Below are 18,104 nucleotides of genomic sequence, written 5' to 3' on the forward strand. Positions count from 1 at the left end.
TAAAGTAGATTGCCTAAAAACAGTAAAAAAATAAATAAATGATTATATTGGCATCACAATAGAAGCCTTAATGGCACCTAATCACCATTTTCATTATTTCACGGAGTGAAGGGTCTTTTGCTGGCCCGAAGGATGAAGGTAATCATCTTAGCTAGCAGAACTTCTGTCAGAAAAAACTAAAGATTGGCAGCTTTATATGAAACCACATGCCTCATGCTCAACACTGTCACCAGCCTGTGTTCTGACTGATGGGCGAAAAACCTAGTCCATGGGCGTCTTCAGATAGCCTGTAGAGTGACTTTGATATGTAGGTTATGCTTTGACCTTTTAAAGTGGTATGGTTTTTATAAAAACATGAACTTCGAGGTCAAGTAAACTTGTTTGATCCTTGCCTTTCCTGGAGCCCTGGTTCTGCCAGAGGATAGAAAGCAGGACTCCACCACTTAGAAAGTGTGAGACAGTGACTGGGTGTGAGATAGGAGGGAACAATTTCCACCTAAGCAGCTCACTGGATGGGGTTTCCCTTGAAGGATACAGGGACGATTACAGGAAGAGAAGGTGGTTCTTAGTGAAACCGGAGTTCGTCTTCAAACCTGTTAGATTCAGATGTCTTTTAGATTCTCAGGTGGAAGTATGAAGTTGGTCGGTTGACTGCATGAGTCTGGAGGTTCAGAGAATGTTTACGGGAATTTTATATAAAATTGGGGGGCATTAGTGTGTGGAAAATAATGTCCTGAGACTGGACAGCACAGTGGGGATAGGATGGGCAGACAGCTCCACCGACTGAACCCTGATATGCCCCCAGGTGAGACAGGAGCACGGTGGAGAGGTAGCAGGAGTGTGCACAATTAATAAAGGAGGATGGAGTTATTGTTTGTGCCAAGTGTTTCTACCTGGGTTTGCTAATGCAGAGTCACTGGCAGCCTAAAGAATAAGTTGGCTGAGTTTGCTTGGAGAAGGGTCATGACTGAATAATAAAGAAAAAACCGCTGAAGGTCAGAGTATATTGTGTTCTTTCAAGAATTTTTCTTAAATGAAAATGAAAATTAATGGCAGCTGATGGAAAAGACAGTAATAAGAAATGTTTTAAGATAGAACACACAATTCCATGCTGCTACACTGATGGGAAAATCCAACAGAGGGGTAACCCTGAGCTGGTGCTGAGAGCAAACTGCTGGATTGAAGCCCTTGAAGGAGGTGAGATCTAGTCTGTAAGAGGAGGCATGACATTGTCATACGCCCTAACAGTTCTCCCATATGACCATATGACTGATGCAGGTGGCACGATAGGGGTTTGTGAATGTCCTTTCTGTGCAATTCTGTTTTGCCAGGGCCTTTATAATCCCATGAGGTAGAAAGGTTGTGCAGGTCTCCCATGCCTGAAGAGCCTGCAGAGTAGCCCTTATGATACTCTGGGTAGATAGTAGGGTTGGCGCATCTGGGTTTCAGTTGTGCGTTACCTGTCATTGTCTACAGAGCTGATTGGCCTCATTTTGTGCAGTTTTGTAACAGTAGTAAATGGTTTAGGATTCCTGAGACTTGATTGGTTTCACTTCCCAAGCGAAAGGCAGGCTCGAGATCACGGTCTGCCTCAAGACCATGTTGTTTTGATCGCTGTGGACAGGTTTCTTTTCAGAGTTTTTAATTTCCCCATCTCAAACTTACAGCGTCTGCCATGGTTGGGATTTAAAGTGCAAAATGGGAAGGGAAAAGAAAGCTGAGGTTGCCACCATTCATCCCCTGGCTCCTTTTTCTCCTGTCTGTGTATTAAATATGTGCTTGCTCAATGCATGCCTGTAGGAAAGGCATCAAGGAGGCGCTGATGCTCCCAGCTCCTTGTCTTTCAGATGTGCAGGCAGATGGCAGCTGGAAGTTGGAGTGGAGGTTCTAAAGAGCAGACATCTGGGGCACGATGTGCTGTCACTATTTGTGTTTCTCTCTTCCCCCCAATATTTACATGCCTTTCTCCTTTCGAGGACAGAGACCATATGTTGTTCCTTTTTGTGTCTTTCCCAGAGCCAGGCACATAATCAACTCCCTCTGATATTTTTGAATGAATAAATGAATGAAAAGAAGAAGTTTCCTGGAAATTCATGCAGTTTCTGTACTGCTGCTCTGGTGATAAAATGTCAAGCTGCCATTTTTCCAAAGAGGAAATTGATTTGGGGCGCCATGTCATAATTGCTATTGTGGAGACGAGGGCAAAATAACCTGGGGAGTTTCTTTATTATTTTATTTCCTCCCACAGGTAAAATACAAAGAAGACTATGAGAAGAATAAAGGAAAAGCAGATTATAACGTACTTCCTGCATCAGAGAACCCACTGCTCAGGCAGCTGAAGGCAGCAGGAAACGTCCTCAGTGACGTAAGTCAACTCTCTTCACAGATCTTTTATAACCTTAACTTCATGAGAGATGGAGTCTTTCTCCTTGTGTGATACCTGTATAGCTATATACCTGTATATCTATATAGCTGGATATCTGTATATTTGTATACCTGTATAGCTGTGTACCTGTATAGCTTTGCTAGTGTTTTAAGGTTCTGAAGGAAGAGTCACAGCAGAGCTGACTAGCCATCAAAGGCTGAGGGTCTCCAAACACAACATGCCTTACTATCTGTAGCCAGTGGAGTGAATTCAAAGGGCAGGGAAGTCCTCATCTGCTTAGAAGATTCCAGCATCTGGGGCTCCTTGTGGGCATGGGGCATATTGTGCTGGGCTTCTGAACAGGTAAAGAGAGACCTTCAAAAACAGAGCTAACACTTGAAACTGTCACCTGCAGACACTTAACTCAGAAAATGTCCCCTGACTTGGTACCTGTCTACTTCTCCCAAGTAAGCTATTGGGGTTGAAATAGATAAAATAAGCCAGTGCTTGGTATTAGAAAACTAAGGGTCCAAGATCAGTTTACCAATTTGACTAAAACACACACACTCACATGTATACACACACACACTCACATTCATACACACACACACACACCTGAAGTGTACACGTGTACACAAACTGACACGTATACACACACACTCACATACACACAGACACTCACATACACACATGCACACACCTGAACTGCACACATGTACAACAAACACACACAAAATACACAACAAACATACACAGGCTAAGTTGAGGTTTTATATGGACAGATTATATGAAAATTTTTTCCAAGATTCAAACATTTTACATAGCTCCCTGGATAGGTTAATGCTTCTCTACCCTTGAACTACATCAGCATACTGGGGTGCACGTATCTGGGGAGCAGGAGGGCAAGGGATAAGGTGTTAATTCATCTGTCCAAATGGCTCTGCTGTAACCTCAACAGTAAGTGCTTTGTTTTCCAATGACGGGCATGTTTACTAAACAAACCATCTCAGATCCACTGTTGCTAGAAGCAGGGATGTATTGACACTTTGAAAACTCAACATGAAAAAGTGATGATGGTTTGCTTTCTCATCCGTGCCCTTGAAACCAACCACTGATTGATTGTGTTATCTTAAGACTAAACATAAATGTTAGCAGTGAAGGAGAACTAGTGGTGATTCATTCATGCTTCAAATTCTCAGATGGGTCTTATTTTATGAAGCCTAATTGTGTGTTTTTCTACTTAACTTTTTATAAAAGTTTATTTGAAAAATAACAAAGCCATTATCATAACCTCTGTGTACTTGGGGCACAATGAGAGAGTAAGTGTGGAGAGAGAGAGAAAGAGAGAGAGAGAGAAAGAGAGAGAGAGAGAGAGAGAGAGAGAGAGAGAGAGAGCAGCTTAGAGATGCCAACCTGCCACAGAGGCTCAGCTAGGGGTAGCATGCTGGCTTCTTAAGTTTCTGAAAATGTCAAAATCTCAGGTTTTACAATCATTGCTAATAATGCATGACACCGAGTGTTGACTGTAGGTTTCTAAGGTAGTTGGTGGACGGTATCTTTTCTTCTTCTTTTGTCTGGTGTTGGAAAATATGAGCGTTATAATCAGCGTGGGAGTGACAGGATCTATTTTAACTGATTCCCCCCCCCCTTTGGCAGAAACTATACAAAGAAAACTATGAAAAGACAAAGGCCAAGAGCATCAATTACTGCGAGACCCCCAAGTTTCAGCTTGACACAGTACTGCAGAACTTCAGTAGTGATGTAAGTATCATCACTGTCACCGGTTGTCTTTAAAGACTCGCTTATTTAATAAGCCACTGGCCAATTAACAAGTGGAATACATTTTTGTCTTTCAGACTAAGTACAGAGATTCCTACCTAAAGAATATTTTGGGACACTATGTAGGCAGCTTCGAAGACCCATATCACACACACTGTATGAAAGTGTCAGCCCAAAATAGTGACGTAAGTCCTAAGGGTATTGTTTTCACTTTCTAAATAAGATGTTGTGGGTTTAAGGCATAAAACGATGGTTGGAACGTTATATCTGATTATTTTCCCTCATAGAAAAATTACAGAGCGGAATATGAAGAGGACAGAGGCAAAGGCTTCTTCCCGCAGACCATCACCCAGGAATATGAGGCAATCAAGAAACTGGACCAGTGTAAAGATGTATGTTCCCACAGTGAGCTTGTGACAAAGTCCTTCATCCCCCTTCAGTCCAGATGCTTCCTACTTCAGGGACATTGATCCAGATGTTGCTGCCCTTTGTGGCATCTAGAGGCTGAGATGCTTTTAAAATGTTGACCGCTTTACAAATATGTCTAGGAAAGGCAGCCGTAAGAAACAATTTGTAGAAGATATACTTCTGTTCCTGCTGGCATCCCATGTCTCAAGAGCTAATTCTCAAGAGCTCATCGCTGTGAAGAGCTGTCAGGAATCTGAAAACATGCGGTCGGTCTTCATAGTCACGGAAGAGCACCTCTCAGACAAACTGCAATCCAGCTAAAAACAAACACCTTGAATGTTTCTTTTTTTTTTTTTTTTTTTTTTTTTTTTTTTTTGGTTTTTTTGAGACAGGGTTTCTCTGTGGTTTTGGAGTCTGTCCTGAAACTAGCTCTTGTAGACCAGGCTGGTCTCGAACTCACAGAGATCCGCCTGTCTCTGCCTCCGAGTGCTGGGATTAAAGGCGTGCGCCACCACCGCCCGGACCTTGAATGTTTCTTTAGCCACCAGTTTCTTCAGGGTGGGGCGGGACAGGTTCTTTCCTGGCTCAGAGACCACCTTGGACATCGTAGACCCCACTAAACCAAACTCCTTTGTTCCCTTCCAGCACACCTACAAAGCCCACCCAGATAAGACCAAGTTCACTCAAGTTACGGACTCTCCCGTTCTGTTGCAAGCCCAGGTCAATTCCAAACAGCTGAGTGACGTAAGTCCTGCTAAGTACTGGGGGAAGCAGTTGTGGGAGTGGGGAGGCATTTCATAAATCCATGCAGAAATTCAATGTATTCCATTTCGCAGTTCTGGGTTCAGACCCCAAGCCTTGTTCACGCTCAGAGTAAAACTCTACCTCTACCTTCTCAGCTGATAAAATCCAGCTTCTTGTTTGATTACATTGATTAGAAAACCATTACATTTGAGTAGATGTTTATATATTTGTAATCATTTAAAATATCTTTCTATCTGGATGAGCTGAAGCCTTTTAAGTAGACAACTCTTAGTAAAATTAAGAAACCAGGATAGCTTAAATTATTGAAAAGAATACATCTTCTAAAACTGGATTCACAACCCAGCTTCTTGTGACAAGATATTCAAATGAGTTAATCTTTCTGTGCCTCTTTCTCTTACATAATTTGTAGATGTTTGGGAATCAACATGGTAGGAGATGTGTTTTGAGTATACAGTCAGGACAGACCAGAGACCATACAGGCTTCTCTTTGCCAACTAACTTTCTAGAAAACTGAAACCTAGAGATAAGTTTATTATATGAGCTTTTTGTATGAACCTCCATGCCTGTCTTGGCCTAAAAAAAATAAAAAATAAAAATGGCCGCAGTATATTTATGGCCAAGATGACAGTTCAACTGCAGTATCAGTAAACACGATATATGCAAGGTGACACTTATGAAGGTGTCTCCAGTAAGTGGCATCAGCCAGGACAGGAACGCCAGGACAGCGTGTCTGAACCAAAGGGGCCAATTGTGAAAGGCGTGGAGAGGAATGTGTATGAAGAGCCACCTCATTCTGTCACCTACTGTGGTGGAGGACATGGTGACTGTGAAGGACATGATGACAGTTGACAAGGGTCCAGGACACAGGTTCGGCACTGCACAGTGACTTTCCTAAGCGCTCGCTCTCGTGATGCTTGTCAGTTATTTCACAAAATGCCTGAAGGAGGTTTTGTATTTGGTAAATCTTTTTCTTGTGAATTTAATGATATTCATTCTCTCTCTCTCTCTCTCTCTCTCTCTCTCTCTCTCTCTCTCTCTCTTTCTCTCTCTCTCCCTCTCCCCCATACCCTGCTTCCTGCTCTTTAGCTAAATTACAAAGCCAAACACGAAAGCGAAAAATTCAAGTGTCATATACCTCCGGATGCCCCTGCCTTTATCCAGCACAGAGTGAACGCCTATAACCTGAGTGATGTAAGTGCCTCGTGGACCGCACCATACGGGGGGCACATTGCTAGCCGTGTGCCTAGTGTTGAGTTGCTTCATTGTAGTTCAATGACAACTTCAGTGGTGAAGCTAGGAAGCACCCGTGACATTCACGTCATGTGTCTACCTTTCTGTCAGTGTCCCTTTAAGCTGACCTTGCATATCCCTGCTGCCTCTGTGTAGTCGTTTTGTAAGTAGCTTCATTTAATTGTTAGTAACGTTAATATTTTCTAACCGGCCTCTAGAATGTCACCGTGAGTGTGTGTTTCATTGTAAATCTTAATGTTACATCTGCCAGAAGCATTTATGTATACTACGCCATAATTCAATTTCCCTAGTATATGATCTTTTTTAGGAATGATTTCCTTTATTCCCCAGGCCTATAGTGTCCTGTTTTACACAAATTAGACTTCTGTCTAGATATAAGAAAGCTTATGCTAATGATAACACCAAGGATCTAAAGGGCGGAAGGCCAGGAATCCATGGCCAGCTTTCATTTTCCAAATTAAATTTCATAGAAAAGTTAAATTACCCTCTTAGCTTCTTCAACAATTCCCAAAACAAGTACTGTGATTATCCAGGCAGTAGAATGATTCATGAAATGACCGCTCAGTGGATTTAAAGGACAAACGAAAGCAATACCTGAAACCACCAAGAGTGAGCTAACTGCATGCCTGTACCACTCGCTACTCTTTACTTCCGGGCTCAGATATTAGTGTGGCCCCTAGAAGTGAGCTAATTTGAAAGATTCTGAGGGAGAACAAGAAACCTAGTCTTAGAATTAGAAGCTCCGTCTTAAAGAGAATTACCTTAAATATGCACAATTGATAGACCATGAACAGGTCTATTTATTTGCCGTTAGGAATACACCAATGAATTAGCCTAGCCTCGGTCTTCAAATGTGATGACAGGCATTTCTCTTTTGCCAATTCCTTTCCCAGAATGTCTACAAGCAAGACTGGGAGAAGAGCAAAGCTAAGAAGTTTGACATCAAGGTGGACGCCATTCCCCTGCTGGCAGCCAAGGCCAACAGCAAGAATGCCAGCGATGTGAGTGTGGCCCTGGGCTGGGCTGGACTGGGCTGGGCTGCTGGGCTGGGATGTCCCTGCTGAGCAGTTAGCATGTGTGGTGTCCCTGCAGGTGATGTACAAGAAGGACTATGAGAAGAGCAAAGGCAAGATGATAGGCGCCCTCAGCATCAACGATGACCCCAAGATGCTGCACTCCCTCAAGACAGCCAAAAACCAGAGTGATGTGAGTATCTTTGCAAAACCGCTCTCTTTTGATGTGGGTACCCTACCAATTAATACAACCTTGGGTTGGATGTCAGCCTACACTCAAATCTGAATCACTATACTAAATGTGGAGAGGGCTATGGTTAGCTGAGATTCACCATTTGTGACTGTGACGTCATTCTTCTCTGGGAAGCTTGCTTCTTTCATGTCCTCTCTGCCTTTGTTTTATGAGGAGGAAACAAACTCTATAAACATTGTTTTCTTTGTTTCCCAGGAGTGGGCTAAATATGTGAGTATACACAGTGTTCCTAGTATCAGTGTGGGTGTGCAGCCATTCAGTGCCCTGAACTAAGGTGTTTACAAGGATATGCGGAAAACAAACAGCAAGAAGTGAGAAGACCAACTGTGAGACAAAGCAGTAGAGCCAGATGAAGCGTGAATGCCAAAGCAAGAAATTTCAGTTTGAGGATTTTATAAATGTTGGCTTCATTATGAAGACATTAATCCTTACTTTAGAAAAAAAAAAAACTACTGAAACTGCCTTTGTAATTCCTAATAAGAAAGAAATTCTTCTTATATTTCATGTCATTTACAATATTCCCTGTTTTATTGAGTGTATTTTGAATTTCCTATATGAGAAAATTAAAAGGGAGTATGGGGAACCATATGACAGATGTACACATTAAAGAACTAAAATTCCTAAAAGCCATCATTCAATGACAGATGCTATAAAGGGAACGTAAGTTAACGGGGAAGGCTCACTTCTAGGAGGATGACGACATGTGTTTGAACCAAGGGCCGAGCTCATGACTTTGTGAAACTGCCTGTGTCCTCAGGCCCTCCCTTCTTAGGCCTCGGGGCTCATTTTACTCCAATTTTTTAATTCATTTTTTTCAAGCATAGAGAAATGGGGCAGTTATTTAAAGGCAGAACTTCTCTTGAGTGGCAGCATTCATGTGCTTTCTCTTTTGGTCTGAGCAATACTGAGATAAGCAATATGGGCGAGCACCTGTCATTGTTAGCACCTAATATTATACAAGACACGAGCCTCAAGAGTATCCTTTCTTCATGGTGGAAAATGGTGGAAGAAAACATCACCATCTCGTCCCATTGTTTCAAGTCTGACAATGCCCCTGGTGGCTGTTGGTGTGTGAGATATATTTTTGTTTGCTCAATTTTCTTTTTTTCCTTTGGCAGAGGCTATACAGGGAAAACTATGAAAAGACCAAGGCCAAGAGTATGAATTATTGTGAGACCCCTAAGTATCAACTCGACACCCTTCTGAAGAACTTCAGTGAGGTGCGGAGGGCCACGCCCACCTCTTGGGCGGGATGACTTTTCCTGCCCATTGAAAAAGCACTGCTAACACAAAGCATTGTGTTTTCTGTACTAGGCGAAATATAAAGATTCATACGTAAAGAATATTTTGGGCCACTATGTAGGCAGCTTTGAGGACCCGTACCATACACACTGCATGAAAGTTACAGCTCAAAACAGTGACGTAAGTTTGCATCCAGTGACTCGGGCCTGCGATGGCATTGTTTGGGAGGCAGCAGCCATCCTGATTGGTTTTGTCCTTGTGCTTTTTAGAAGAGCTACAAAGCAGAATATGAAGAAGACAAAGGGAAATGCTATTTCCCTCAGACGATAACTCAGGAATACGAAGCTATCAAGAAGTTGGACCAGTGTAAAGACGTAAGTCAGCGGCCCTGAGTTCCTCAGGTTGGGTGTGGGATGCTTGTGACATCTAGTGGTATCTTTCATATGAGTTTAAATGCTCTCACCTAGTGGTCAGGATATGATTATTTTATTTCAATTGGGCCTTGGAGGTAGGATTGGAGAACACCAGAATTACTAAGAAGAAGTCCATTGGTTATGAAATTCTTTCAGGTTCAATGTCTTTATTTTCATTAGTATGTACAGCTATTAATCCAGGGCAAAAGGACACTACCCAGGTTTGTCATAATCAGGGTCTTCATTGCCCAACAAAGCGATACCAGGGCATGAGCCAGGCACTGTCCTCGATGCTGGAGACTAGGGTAGCATGGTGACCTGCTCTTCAGTAAGTTCTGTTGGAGTGGAAGAGACAGGCAGTGAAGAAGGAACACTTAGGAGCAAGGACTGTTCTGTCATGCCAAGACCAGGGCAGAAAGAAGAGTCTTGAGAGAGAAAGGGACATTGAGAGCAGACGGGACTCGGATGTGCTGGGAGGGTGAGTGAGGATACAAACAGGAAGAGAGGGTAGGATGTGCAGAACTCATAGCTCAAAGTACAGCCCTGACTGGACATGAGTTTCAGTGCAGAGACATACCAGCCATATAGATGCAGCAGAAAACTCAGTAATTTCTCAGCCTTTTCGTTAATATCAAATGTAGAAAAACCAAGAGAGAGAAGAGAGGGGGAGAGAGGGAGAAGAAATGGAGGAAGATAATGTTGTTATATTTTAGTATAAATGCCACACGTCTGCAGCTTAACATTGGGAGGGGAGGGGAAGAGACGAAAGAAGGGAAAGAGAAAAAGAGAAGACAAGGATCCTAGTGTCGAACCAGTTTTTCAGAACTAAAGAAAGCAAAGTTTTGGATGTAAACGTCCGCTGCATTGGTGTGTAACGAATGGGAATAGAAAATTACAGTGTGAACCATCAGCCAAGGCTGTCTTCTCTTCCAGCACACCTACAAAGTGCATCCTGATAAGACTAAATTCACAGCAGTCACTGACACGCCTGTGCTGCTGCAAGCCCAGCTCAACACCAAACAGCTCAGTGATGTAAGTGTCCTGACTCGCGTCAGAGGGGGCGACCCAGGGATGGCGTACTGAAAATCTCAGTGTCTTCAAGGATTCTTCTGTCGTGCCATTAATGCCACGCTTCAGATTTTGCTTAATAAAATGCAAATGAAGCTGCTAGATCAAGCTGCAGCCCCCAGCAGTGATAGACAGCAATATAGTAACTGAGAGTTTTAAGTAATACACTGATTTTTCATAGGATTGCTTTACTTATTAAAATGTGCCCCATGAACACTAGAACTTTGTGCCCCTTAAGAAACCAGTTGCAGTAGAGGTATCTGTTTGACAGGCAGAAAGGGAAGTATTCCTGTTCTGGTAAAGTCACAAAGACTTGGCAAAAGGAAAAAAAGGTGTACTATAACAAAGCATTACTTCAGGCAGTTAGCGGGAAACAAAGAGTTAAATTATGGGGGCCACTGAGATGGTTCAGTGCGTGTTTGCCACTAAGTCTGATGTCCTGAGTTCAATCTCTGATCTCCTTCTACGTACTGGAAGTAGAGAACTGACTTCCAAAAGAATAGACCTCTTGTCAAACTTGTCACACAGACACACACACGCACACGTGCACACACACACACACACAAATAGTTTTAAAATGTAATTTAAAGCATTTTAAAATTAAATCTAGCCCAATAGCTACATCTACAACACAACTCCTGAACCTAAGGCTCAGGAGACACGGAGGAAGAGGTGGGTGGAAGGTGTTAAGAACCAATGGACCGTGAAATCTGCTATGAATTGTGTCTCCTGGAAATGACAGGCAAGCTTCACTCCTAACACCTCAACAGTATGGCTGTCTATGCAAGACCTGGACAATGATACCACAGACATGCTAAAGTGAAGGGGGATTCTCTGGGAGCCTCACCCCTAGACAGAGAACTACTAACAATTAGGGGGCACTGAGAGTGGGAGAAGGTGTCTCCCCATAGGGAGGAACCCCATAGTTATCGAGTACTAGTGTTCAGCCCTGAAATAATCGTGAACATACAGGCTGCACTGAATGAACTCAACAGGTCATACTTATTTATGCATATGTGTGTGTGTGTTCATGTGTGTATGGGAAGTAGGAATTGAAGGAAGAGGGGAGCAGGAATTTGAGAGGGAGTAAAGGGGGCATGGGAGGAGTTGATGGAAGGAAAGAGAATGGAGGGGAAATAATGCAACTATACTTTAACAAAGAGCTAGGTTAGGATGACAAGGAGAGGAACCATCGGAAGAGCACTGGGCAGAGAGTTGAGGAAAGCCTGAAGCAGCAACGGTGTGGCCAGCACTTTAGAACTGGGTTAAGCTGTCCCCGGGAATTATCCTGGTGTTGTTATTGCGCTGATTACAGAATTCCGTAACTGCATTTTCATGCCTTCCAAGCCCGTTCTTGTGATGTCGGTGAGGCATGTATTAACATGTCTACAGTATAGCAACAGCTACGAAATGTCTAAGTGAAGTACAGTTGTCCACAATCCTTCTGAGGGAGGGAATGAGATGCTGACAAGATTAAGAAGCTCTTTGAAGCGTGTTCCTTAAACAGACATAATACTGTCCTACACGAATTCAAGGAAATCCCTGCTTTGAACTGTTTGAATATCTGCTGAGTCCATTTTCTGTGCTATGAAAAAAATACCTGGGGCCAAATATAGAAGTGACCCTGGACTGGAATCTCAGCACTTGAGGGGCTGAACCAGGGGAATCTTGAGTTTGAGGGTAGCCTAAGCTACATGGTAAGATGCTATTTCTAAAACCACCTCTTCCCCCCTCAAAAAGAATAGAAGTTTTCTTAGTTCATAGTTCCAAAGGCTATGGAGTCTAAGGACTTGATGCCAGCTCAGGCAAGGGCTTCCTATTGAATCACGACACGGTGCAGGTATTGCTTAGGGAGACACAGAGCAAACCCTCCTCAGAGCTCACTTGAATAATAAAGCCAATCCTGCAGATGAATCCACTCACAAGGGCAGAAACCTTGTGAGCCAATCAGCTCTGACAGGTACCTCCTGTCAAACAGCGCCCACATGACTTTTAGGGGATTACGTTTCAGCTGCATGAAGCTTGGGGCACACAGACAGCCCACAGCAACTTGTCTTCTCCCTCCCCCCCCCCCAGCTGAATTACAAAGCAAAGCATGAAGGTGAGAAATTCAAGTGCAACGTGCCGGCAGATGCACCGGAGTTCATCCAGCACAGAGTCAACGCTTACAACCTGAGTGACGTAAGTATGGGGAGAAAGTACAAGTCTTCCGGAAGATGCGGAGCTAGACTCCGTGCTGCTAGCTGTGGAGACAGTCAGCAGTGGACATGGGGACTTTTCACTCGCCCAGGCTCTGGGGACCTACTTCATTATCAGATGCCGTGTCCTTGGCCTCTGTTATTATCACAAGCATGTGTCTGCTTGATAATCTCTAGAATTCTTGAGATTTCTCCCATGTAAATGACTCATTTTCCCTTTTCTAAGTGGTTGCTGGTTATATAATTATTGGTGGTATAGACAAGGGTCTTTAGAATGTTCTTAAACAATTAAAACAGAATTTGCTATTTATAATTTTAGTGGTGTAGAAGGAGAAACTATATAATACACCAATAGTTATACTACTATTTGGTTAATAAATTACTCATCGATGAAATAAGTTTGTAGATAAAAACTTTCAACTTTTTTATGTTTACTGGATTAACCTGTTACCAATGTCTTTTTTTTTTTTAATAATTTCTTTTCGGAAACTTTCCCAGAATGTCTACAAGCAAGACTGGGAGAAGAGCAAAGCTAAGAAGTTTGACATCAAGGTAGATGCCATCCCCCTGCTGGCAGCCAAGGCCAACAGCAAGAATGCCAGCGATGTGAGTGTGGCCCTGGGCTGGGCTGGACTGGGCTGGGCTGGACTGGGCTGGGCTGCTGGGCTGGGATGTCCCTGCTGAGCAGTTAGCATGTGTGGTGTCCTGCAGGTGATGTACAAGAAGGACTATGAGAAGAGCAAAGGCAAGATGATCGGCGCCCTCAGCATCAACGATGACCCCAAGATGCTGCACTCCCTCAAGACAGCCAAAAACCAGAGCGATGTGAGTGTCTGCCCTATTGTCAAGATGGTTTCACTGACCACATGCAGGGTGTGGAAGGATTCCAGGTGGATGGTTTTGTGTCCATTGGGCTCTCAAGTTCGTAAGAACCTGCTGAGAGCCTTAGAGGTAGTGTGGGCCCTGGCTCTTGCGTGCCTCACCTTTGAGAACAGAAATTATTGGCAGTGTTTGACATCTGTTCCACTTTTGAAGACTCTGAATTAATATTTAACAGAGCATCAGTTTTTGTTCTCAAAACCTCCTATAATCTCTAAGGTGTTTAAATCTAATTGAGAAATAGCTTTTAAACTGATTTGAAAACTGTCTTTAGAAGAAACTAATGAACTTCCAATATAAAATCAAGTATGGTTATCAATGCTTACTATTGCCTTTAATAATTGGTAGTGGTCTCCACCTAAGGAAAAAAAATTCCATTGATAATTAAGCCTTTTTAAAAATGTGATTTATAAAATACAGACCACATTTGTAGAACATTTTCTTCATCATACCTATTTCCTTAATTTCAGGGATTTGTGGATTCCCTAAAAGTGATCCATGGGTCATTTATCCTGTTCTAGTTATATTTTTACTATAGAGAGACAAGCATCTGTTCTTGCCAGTTACAGTCCATACTGCTTAGAAGATATTTTAAGAGTGGCTTACAGTGTTTGGCATAGCTTTCAAACACTGGTTTCCATGGTGAAGAAGGAATATGTGGGTATCATTTACTTGCTTCAACCATGTGTGCACACAATAATCTGTGTGTGCTTTCTTTATCATTATTGTGAGCATCACACAGTGCTCCTGCAAGGCCACTGGGTTTCCACCATTCTGTATGCCCTCTCAGGTTCAAAAGCCAGAACCAAGTCTCCACTGATACCACAGAAACCTACAGCGTTTTTATTGGTTTGTTTTTCATCCTGTCCTTGAAAGCATTAGAGCACTAGGTGCAAAACCAACCTGTGAATTCTTATTAACTGATTGACATTTGCAACCGAAAGACACCACTGGTCTCATTAGTCCAGGCTAATGCTAAGCTGTGTCTAGCAAGGAGGCTTTTCCTTAAAGTCATGTGCATCTTCAATGATTTTTTTAGAATGGAATTTTTAGGTTAGCACACAAAGCAATTTGACCATGTCCATCATGGCATCTTCACACATGACCATGTCATTAGACTCTGTTCTCCTTATGTCACCTCCCCACTGCCTTTCTCCATGTTCGCCCATGCCCTCTGAACTGCTCCATTCCTTCTGATTCCTAACTAGTCTCCCTGACATAGGTAGGAGTTTGTTGCTGTGAAGAGACGCCACAACCATGGCAACTCTTACAGAGGAAAACATCTGATTGGTACTGGCTTACAGTTCAGAGGTTTAGTCCATTCTCATGGCGGGAAGCATAGCGGCATGCAGGCAGACCTGGTGCTAAAGAAGGAGCTGAGAGTTCTACATCCGGATTGGCAGGCAGCAGGAAATGAACTGGCTTAAGGTTAAGAGACCTCAAAGCCAACCCCATAGTGACATACTTCCTCCATCAAGCCACACCTACTCCAACAAGGCCACACCTTCTAATAGTGCTACTCCCTATGAACCTATGGAGGCCATTTTTTGTCAAGCCGCCACACTCCCCCTCCTTTTCTTGTCATCTATATGTAGTCCATTATCCTCTCTGTTTCCCATCTACCTTAGGGACTTTTCTTCTTCCTTGCCCCCTTTGAAGTTTGTGACCTATATACCAACACACACACACACACACACACACACACACACACAAAGTCTAAATTTAGGCACCATAGAAGACCAAACATGGAGTTTGCCATTCTGAGCCTGCCTCGTTTGGCTTCACAACAATTTCCATTTGTATCCATTTTTCTTCAAATGCCCTAATTTCATTTTTATTTACGGCTACATAAATTTCCATTGTGTAGAGGAACCATGTTTTCTGGACCCGTTTGTCTACTGATGGACAGCTAGGGCAGTTGCCTTTCCTGGCTATTGTGAATAATATTTCGGCAAGAAACACAAATGCATAAGGATTTCTGTGGTGTGTTTTGACAGCATTTTATGGATGCTGATATGTGTCAGCTGCTGAGAACATAAACACGAGCATTTGAACAGTCCAGAAAATCACTCCCGCCCTTCCCCCCTCCGCAGCTGCTGTTGCAGCACCTCCTTGTTTGTCCCTTTCCTGCGGGACAGGCTTTAAACATGCGCTTGCGTGGCACCACACATTCCCAAGCTTTCCGTTCATCATTCAGGGCTTGGGTTTTATAATTTTTAAACTCATCCCCTGCAAATAACAGCCCACCAGATGTAAGAAGGCAGATAAAGTCCCCTGAGCTTACTGATAGCTGTTCTCTGGCTGAAAAACTTTGGAAGCTGGTGTGGTAGTTTGCTTGTAATCCCAGCACTCAGGAGGCTGAGGCAAGAGGACTGCCGTAAATTCATTTTCAGCCTGGGCTCCATAGATAGTCCCAGGTCAGCCAGAGCCATACCAGCAAGACTCTGTCTAAAAAGTCAGAAGAGAAAAGTAAAATAAATTTGGGAAGATTCATATATAATTTTTTTCTAGAGAAACTTGATGATGTAAGTTATAAGAACAAATTTGGGGCAAAATAATTACTCAAATGTTTGCACCTATTACTCTAAGTTACACTTACTCTACTGTCATAAGAACTCATTAAGGATGAGAGGGACTAAATGCTCTCTTCTTCCAGCGTGAATACCGTAAAGACTACGAGAAGTCGAAAACGATCTACACCGCCCCTCTTGATATGCTCCAAGTCACCCAAGCAAAGAAATCTCAGGAGATTGCCAGCGATGTGGACTACAAGCATGTTTTACACAACTACAGCTACCCACCAGACAGCGTCAGCGTGGACCTCGCCAAGAAGGCATACGCACTGCAGAGTGATGTGAGTAGCAGCCTTCTCTTCCCCTCTTTAGAAGGGGAGACGGGACAGGATCTAGCCCGAGCCTGGCCTTTAGTCCTCTCTGAAGTATCTGCCTTTTGTGAGGAAGCATGGAGATCTGAGGGAAATGGTCCCTTGGTTCTTAGAAGTGTGTGTCCTCAGGATTGGACACCTGTGTCTGGCTTGTGCCATTACTATTTCCTTCTGGGAAAATTAGCAACCTTGCTGAACTGAGAGTCCTCGGCTGTTAAACTGGTGTAAATCAAAAGTTGTTTTGAGTATTTAAATGGATGCTAATGGCCAGCGAGGTGGTCCAGAAGGTCAAAGGGCTCTATTAAGCAATAAATCTCCCTTTCTCTCCTCTTCTGGCCCCCAGAAACCACCTATTGCTATAAGTTGGGCTATTGTAGACACATTACATGTGTGGAGTTATACAGTATTTGTCTTTGGAAACTTGAGTTTTTCCCCTTAGCATAGTGCCCTCAATTATACTTATTACAGCTCTTGTCAGAGTTTTCTTCTTTTTGAAAGCTGAACAGTCTTCCTTTATAAATGTATGCTACGTCTTGTGTATCCACTCTTTCCTTGACCACTGTTTGGCTTGCTCCCACCTTCTGGCTACTGAGAATTGTTCATGTGACCATGAGTAATCGAATGTCCTGTCAATGTCTGATTTTAGTTCTTTTGGGTAGATACCCCAGAAGTCAAATCATTAGGCCATATGACAGTCTTTTAGTTTTCTGCAAAACTGTTTTTCCAACGACTGAATAATTTACACTCCTACCATCAGCACAGAACCAAACAGGCAGTTGGAGAGACAGGGCAAACTCAGCTTGATAGCATCCAGGCACAAACCCAAAGCTCATGCTTTGGAAAGTTCAACTTTTATAGGTCAGGTAACAGGGCAACAATCTAAGGCCAGTCTGTGAGTCCCATGCTCAGCACAGGGAATTTCCATTGCAGACATGTCTGCAGGAAGAAATTAAAATACACAAACGCTCGCAGATAGCAAATAAAGCATCCCTTCCTTGGTGACCAGGATCTGCAAGATGACCTTTTAGAGCTGCCAGAATCATTCTTTTAGGCAGTTTCTGCAAGTGTTTGCCATCCCAAGGCAAGAGGAAGGGGCTTTAACCTGTGAGCAGAATGAACTTAGCACCCTTGAGTAAAACTTTAACTTGTTCTATTTTCTAAGCAGTCTGACAATTTCTATTAGACTGTATCAAAATACAGAGTGATAGTTTGATTTTGTTAGGTCCATATATGAGGATAAAATATATATATTTCTCATCTCTACTTTACTACCAGTGATAGTTACTATATGCAGGATCTTGTTTCTTAATTATTTAATTTTTCTCTGTATCTGCAATACAATTCTATTTGAAGGTCCCCAGAGGCAAGGTTGATTTATTGGTTTTTTTTTTTCTACTTCAGTTTATTTTTTTAGATCCATTCTAAAGAACACGAATTTTCAGTTGATTTCTAGAGATAAATTTCAGGTGTCATCTATGGTCCCATGACTGAAAGAGCTCGCTATCTTAATGGCATCTGGTGATTGTCCAGATGTATCAGTATCACATAGTATCAGTGCCAAATAATAGCTGTCTCCTTAAGCAAAT

At 42.8% G+C, this 18,104-nt stretch overlaps 1 protein-coding gene across 19 annotated transcripts in view; it reads left to right on the top strand.

Moving 5' to 3' along the window:
• The window catches only part of Neb (nebulin), a 186,466-nt gene that overhangs the window by 21,374 nt on the left and 146,988 nt on the right, over positions 1 to 18,104 (top strand). For all 19 annotated transcript variants that reach the window (XM_057755442.1, XM_057755424.1, XM_057755423.1 and 16 more), the window contains 16 exons: positions 2,249 to 2,365; positions 4,022 to 4,126; positions 4,222 to 4,329; positions 4,432 to 4,536; positions 5,198 to 5,296; positions 6,404 to 6,508; positions 7,462 to 7,569; positions 7,661 to 7,774; positions 8,953 to 9,054; positions 9,149 to 9,256; positions 9,346 to 9,450; positions 10,423 to 10,521; positions 12,634 to 12,738; positions 13,254 to 13,361; positions 13,467 to 13,580; positions 16,291 to 16,488. In XM_057755442.1, coding sequence (XP_057611425.1) covers positions 2,249 to 2,365; positions 4,022 to 4,126; positions 4,222 to 4,329; positions 4,432 to 4,536; positions 5,198 to 5,296; positions 6,404 to 6,508; positions 7,462 to 7,569; positions 7,661 to 7,774; positions 8,953 to 9,054; positions 9,149 to 9,256; positions 9,346 to 9,450; positions 10,423 to 10,521; positions 12,634 to 12,738; positions 13,254 to 13,361; positions 13,467 to 13,580; positions 16,291 to 16,488 — 1,800 coding nt within the window. The remainder of the gene's footprint in view (positions 1 to 2,248; positions 2,366 to 4,021; positions 4,127 to 4,221; positions 4,330 to 4,431; positions 4,537 to 5,197; positions 5,297 to 6,403; positions 6,509 to 7,461; positions 7,570 to 7,660; positions 7,775 to 8,952; positions 9,055 to 9,148; positions 9,257 to 9,345; positions 9,451 to 10,422; positions 10,522 to 12,633; positions 12,739 to 13,253; positions 13,362 to 13,466; positions 13,581 to 16,290; positions 16,489 to 18,104) is intronic.

The sequence above is a fragment of the Chionomys nivalis genome, chromosome 22 (genome assembly GCF_950005125.1).
Source record: "Chionomys nivalis chromosome 22, mChiNiv1.1, whole genome shotgun sequence".
NCBI classification, from domain to species: domain Eukaryota; kingdom Metazoa; phylum Chordata; class Mammalia; order Rodentia; family Cricetidae; genus Chionomys; species Chionomys nivalis.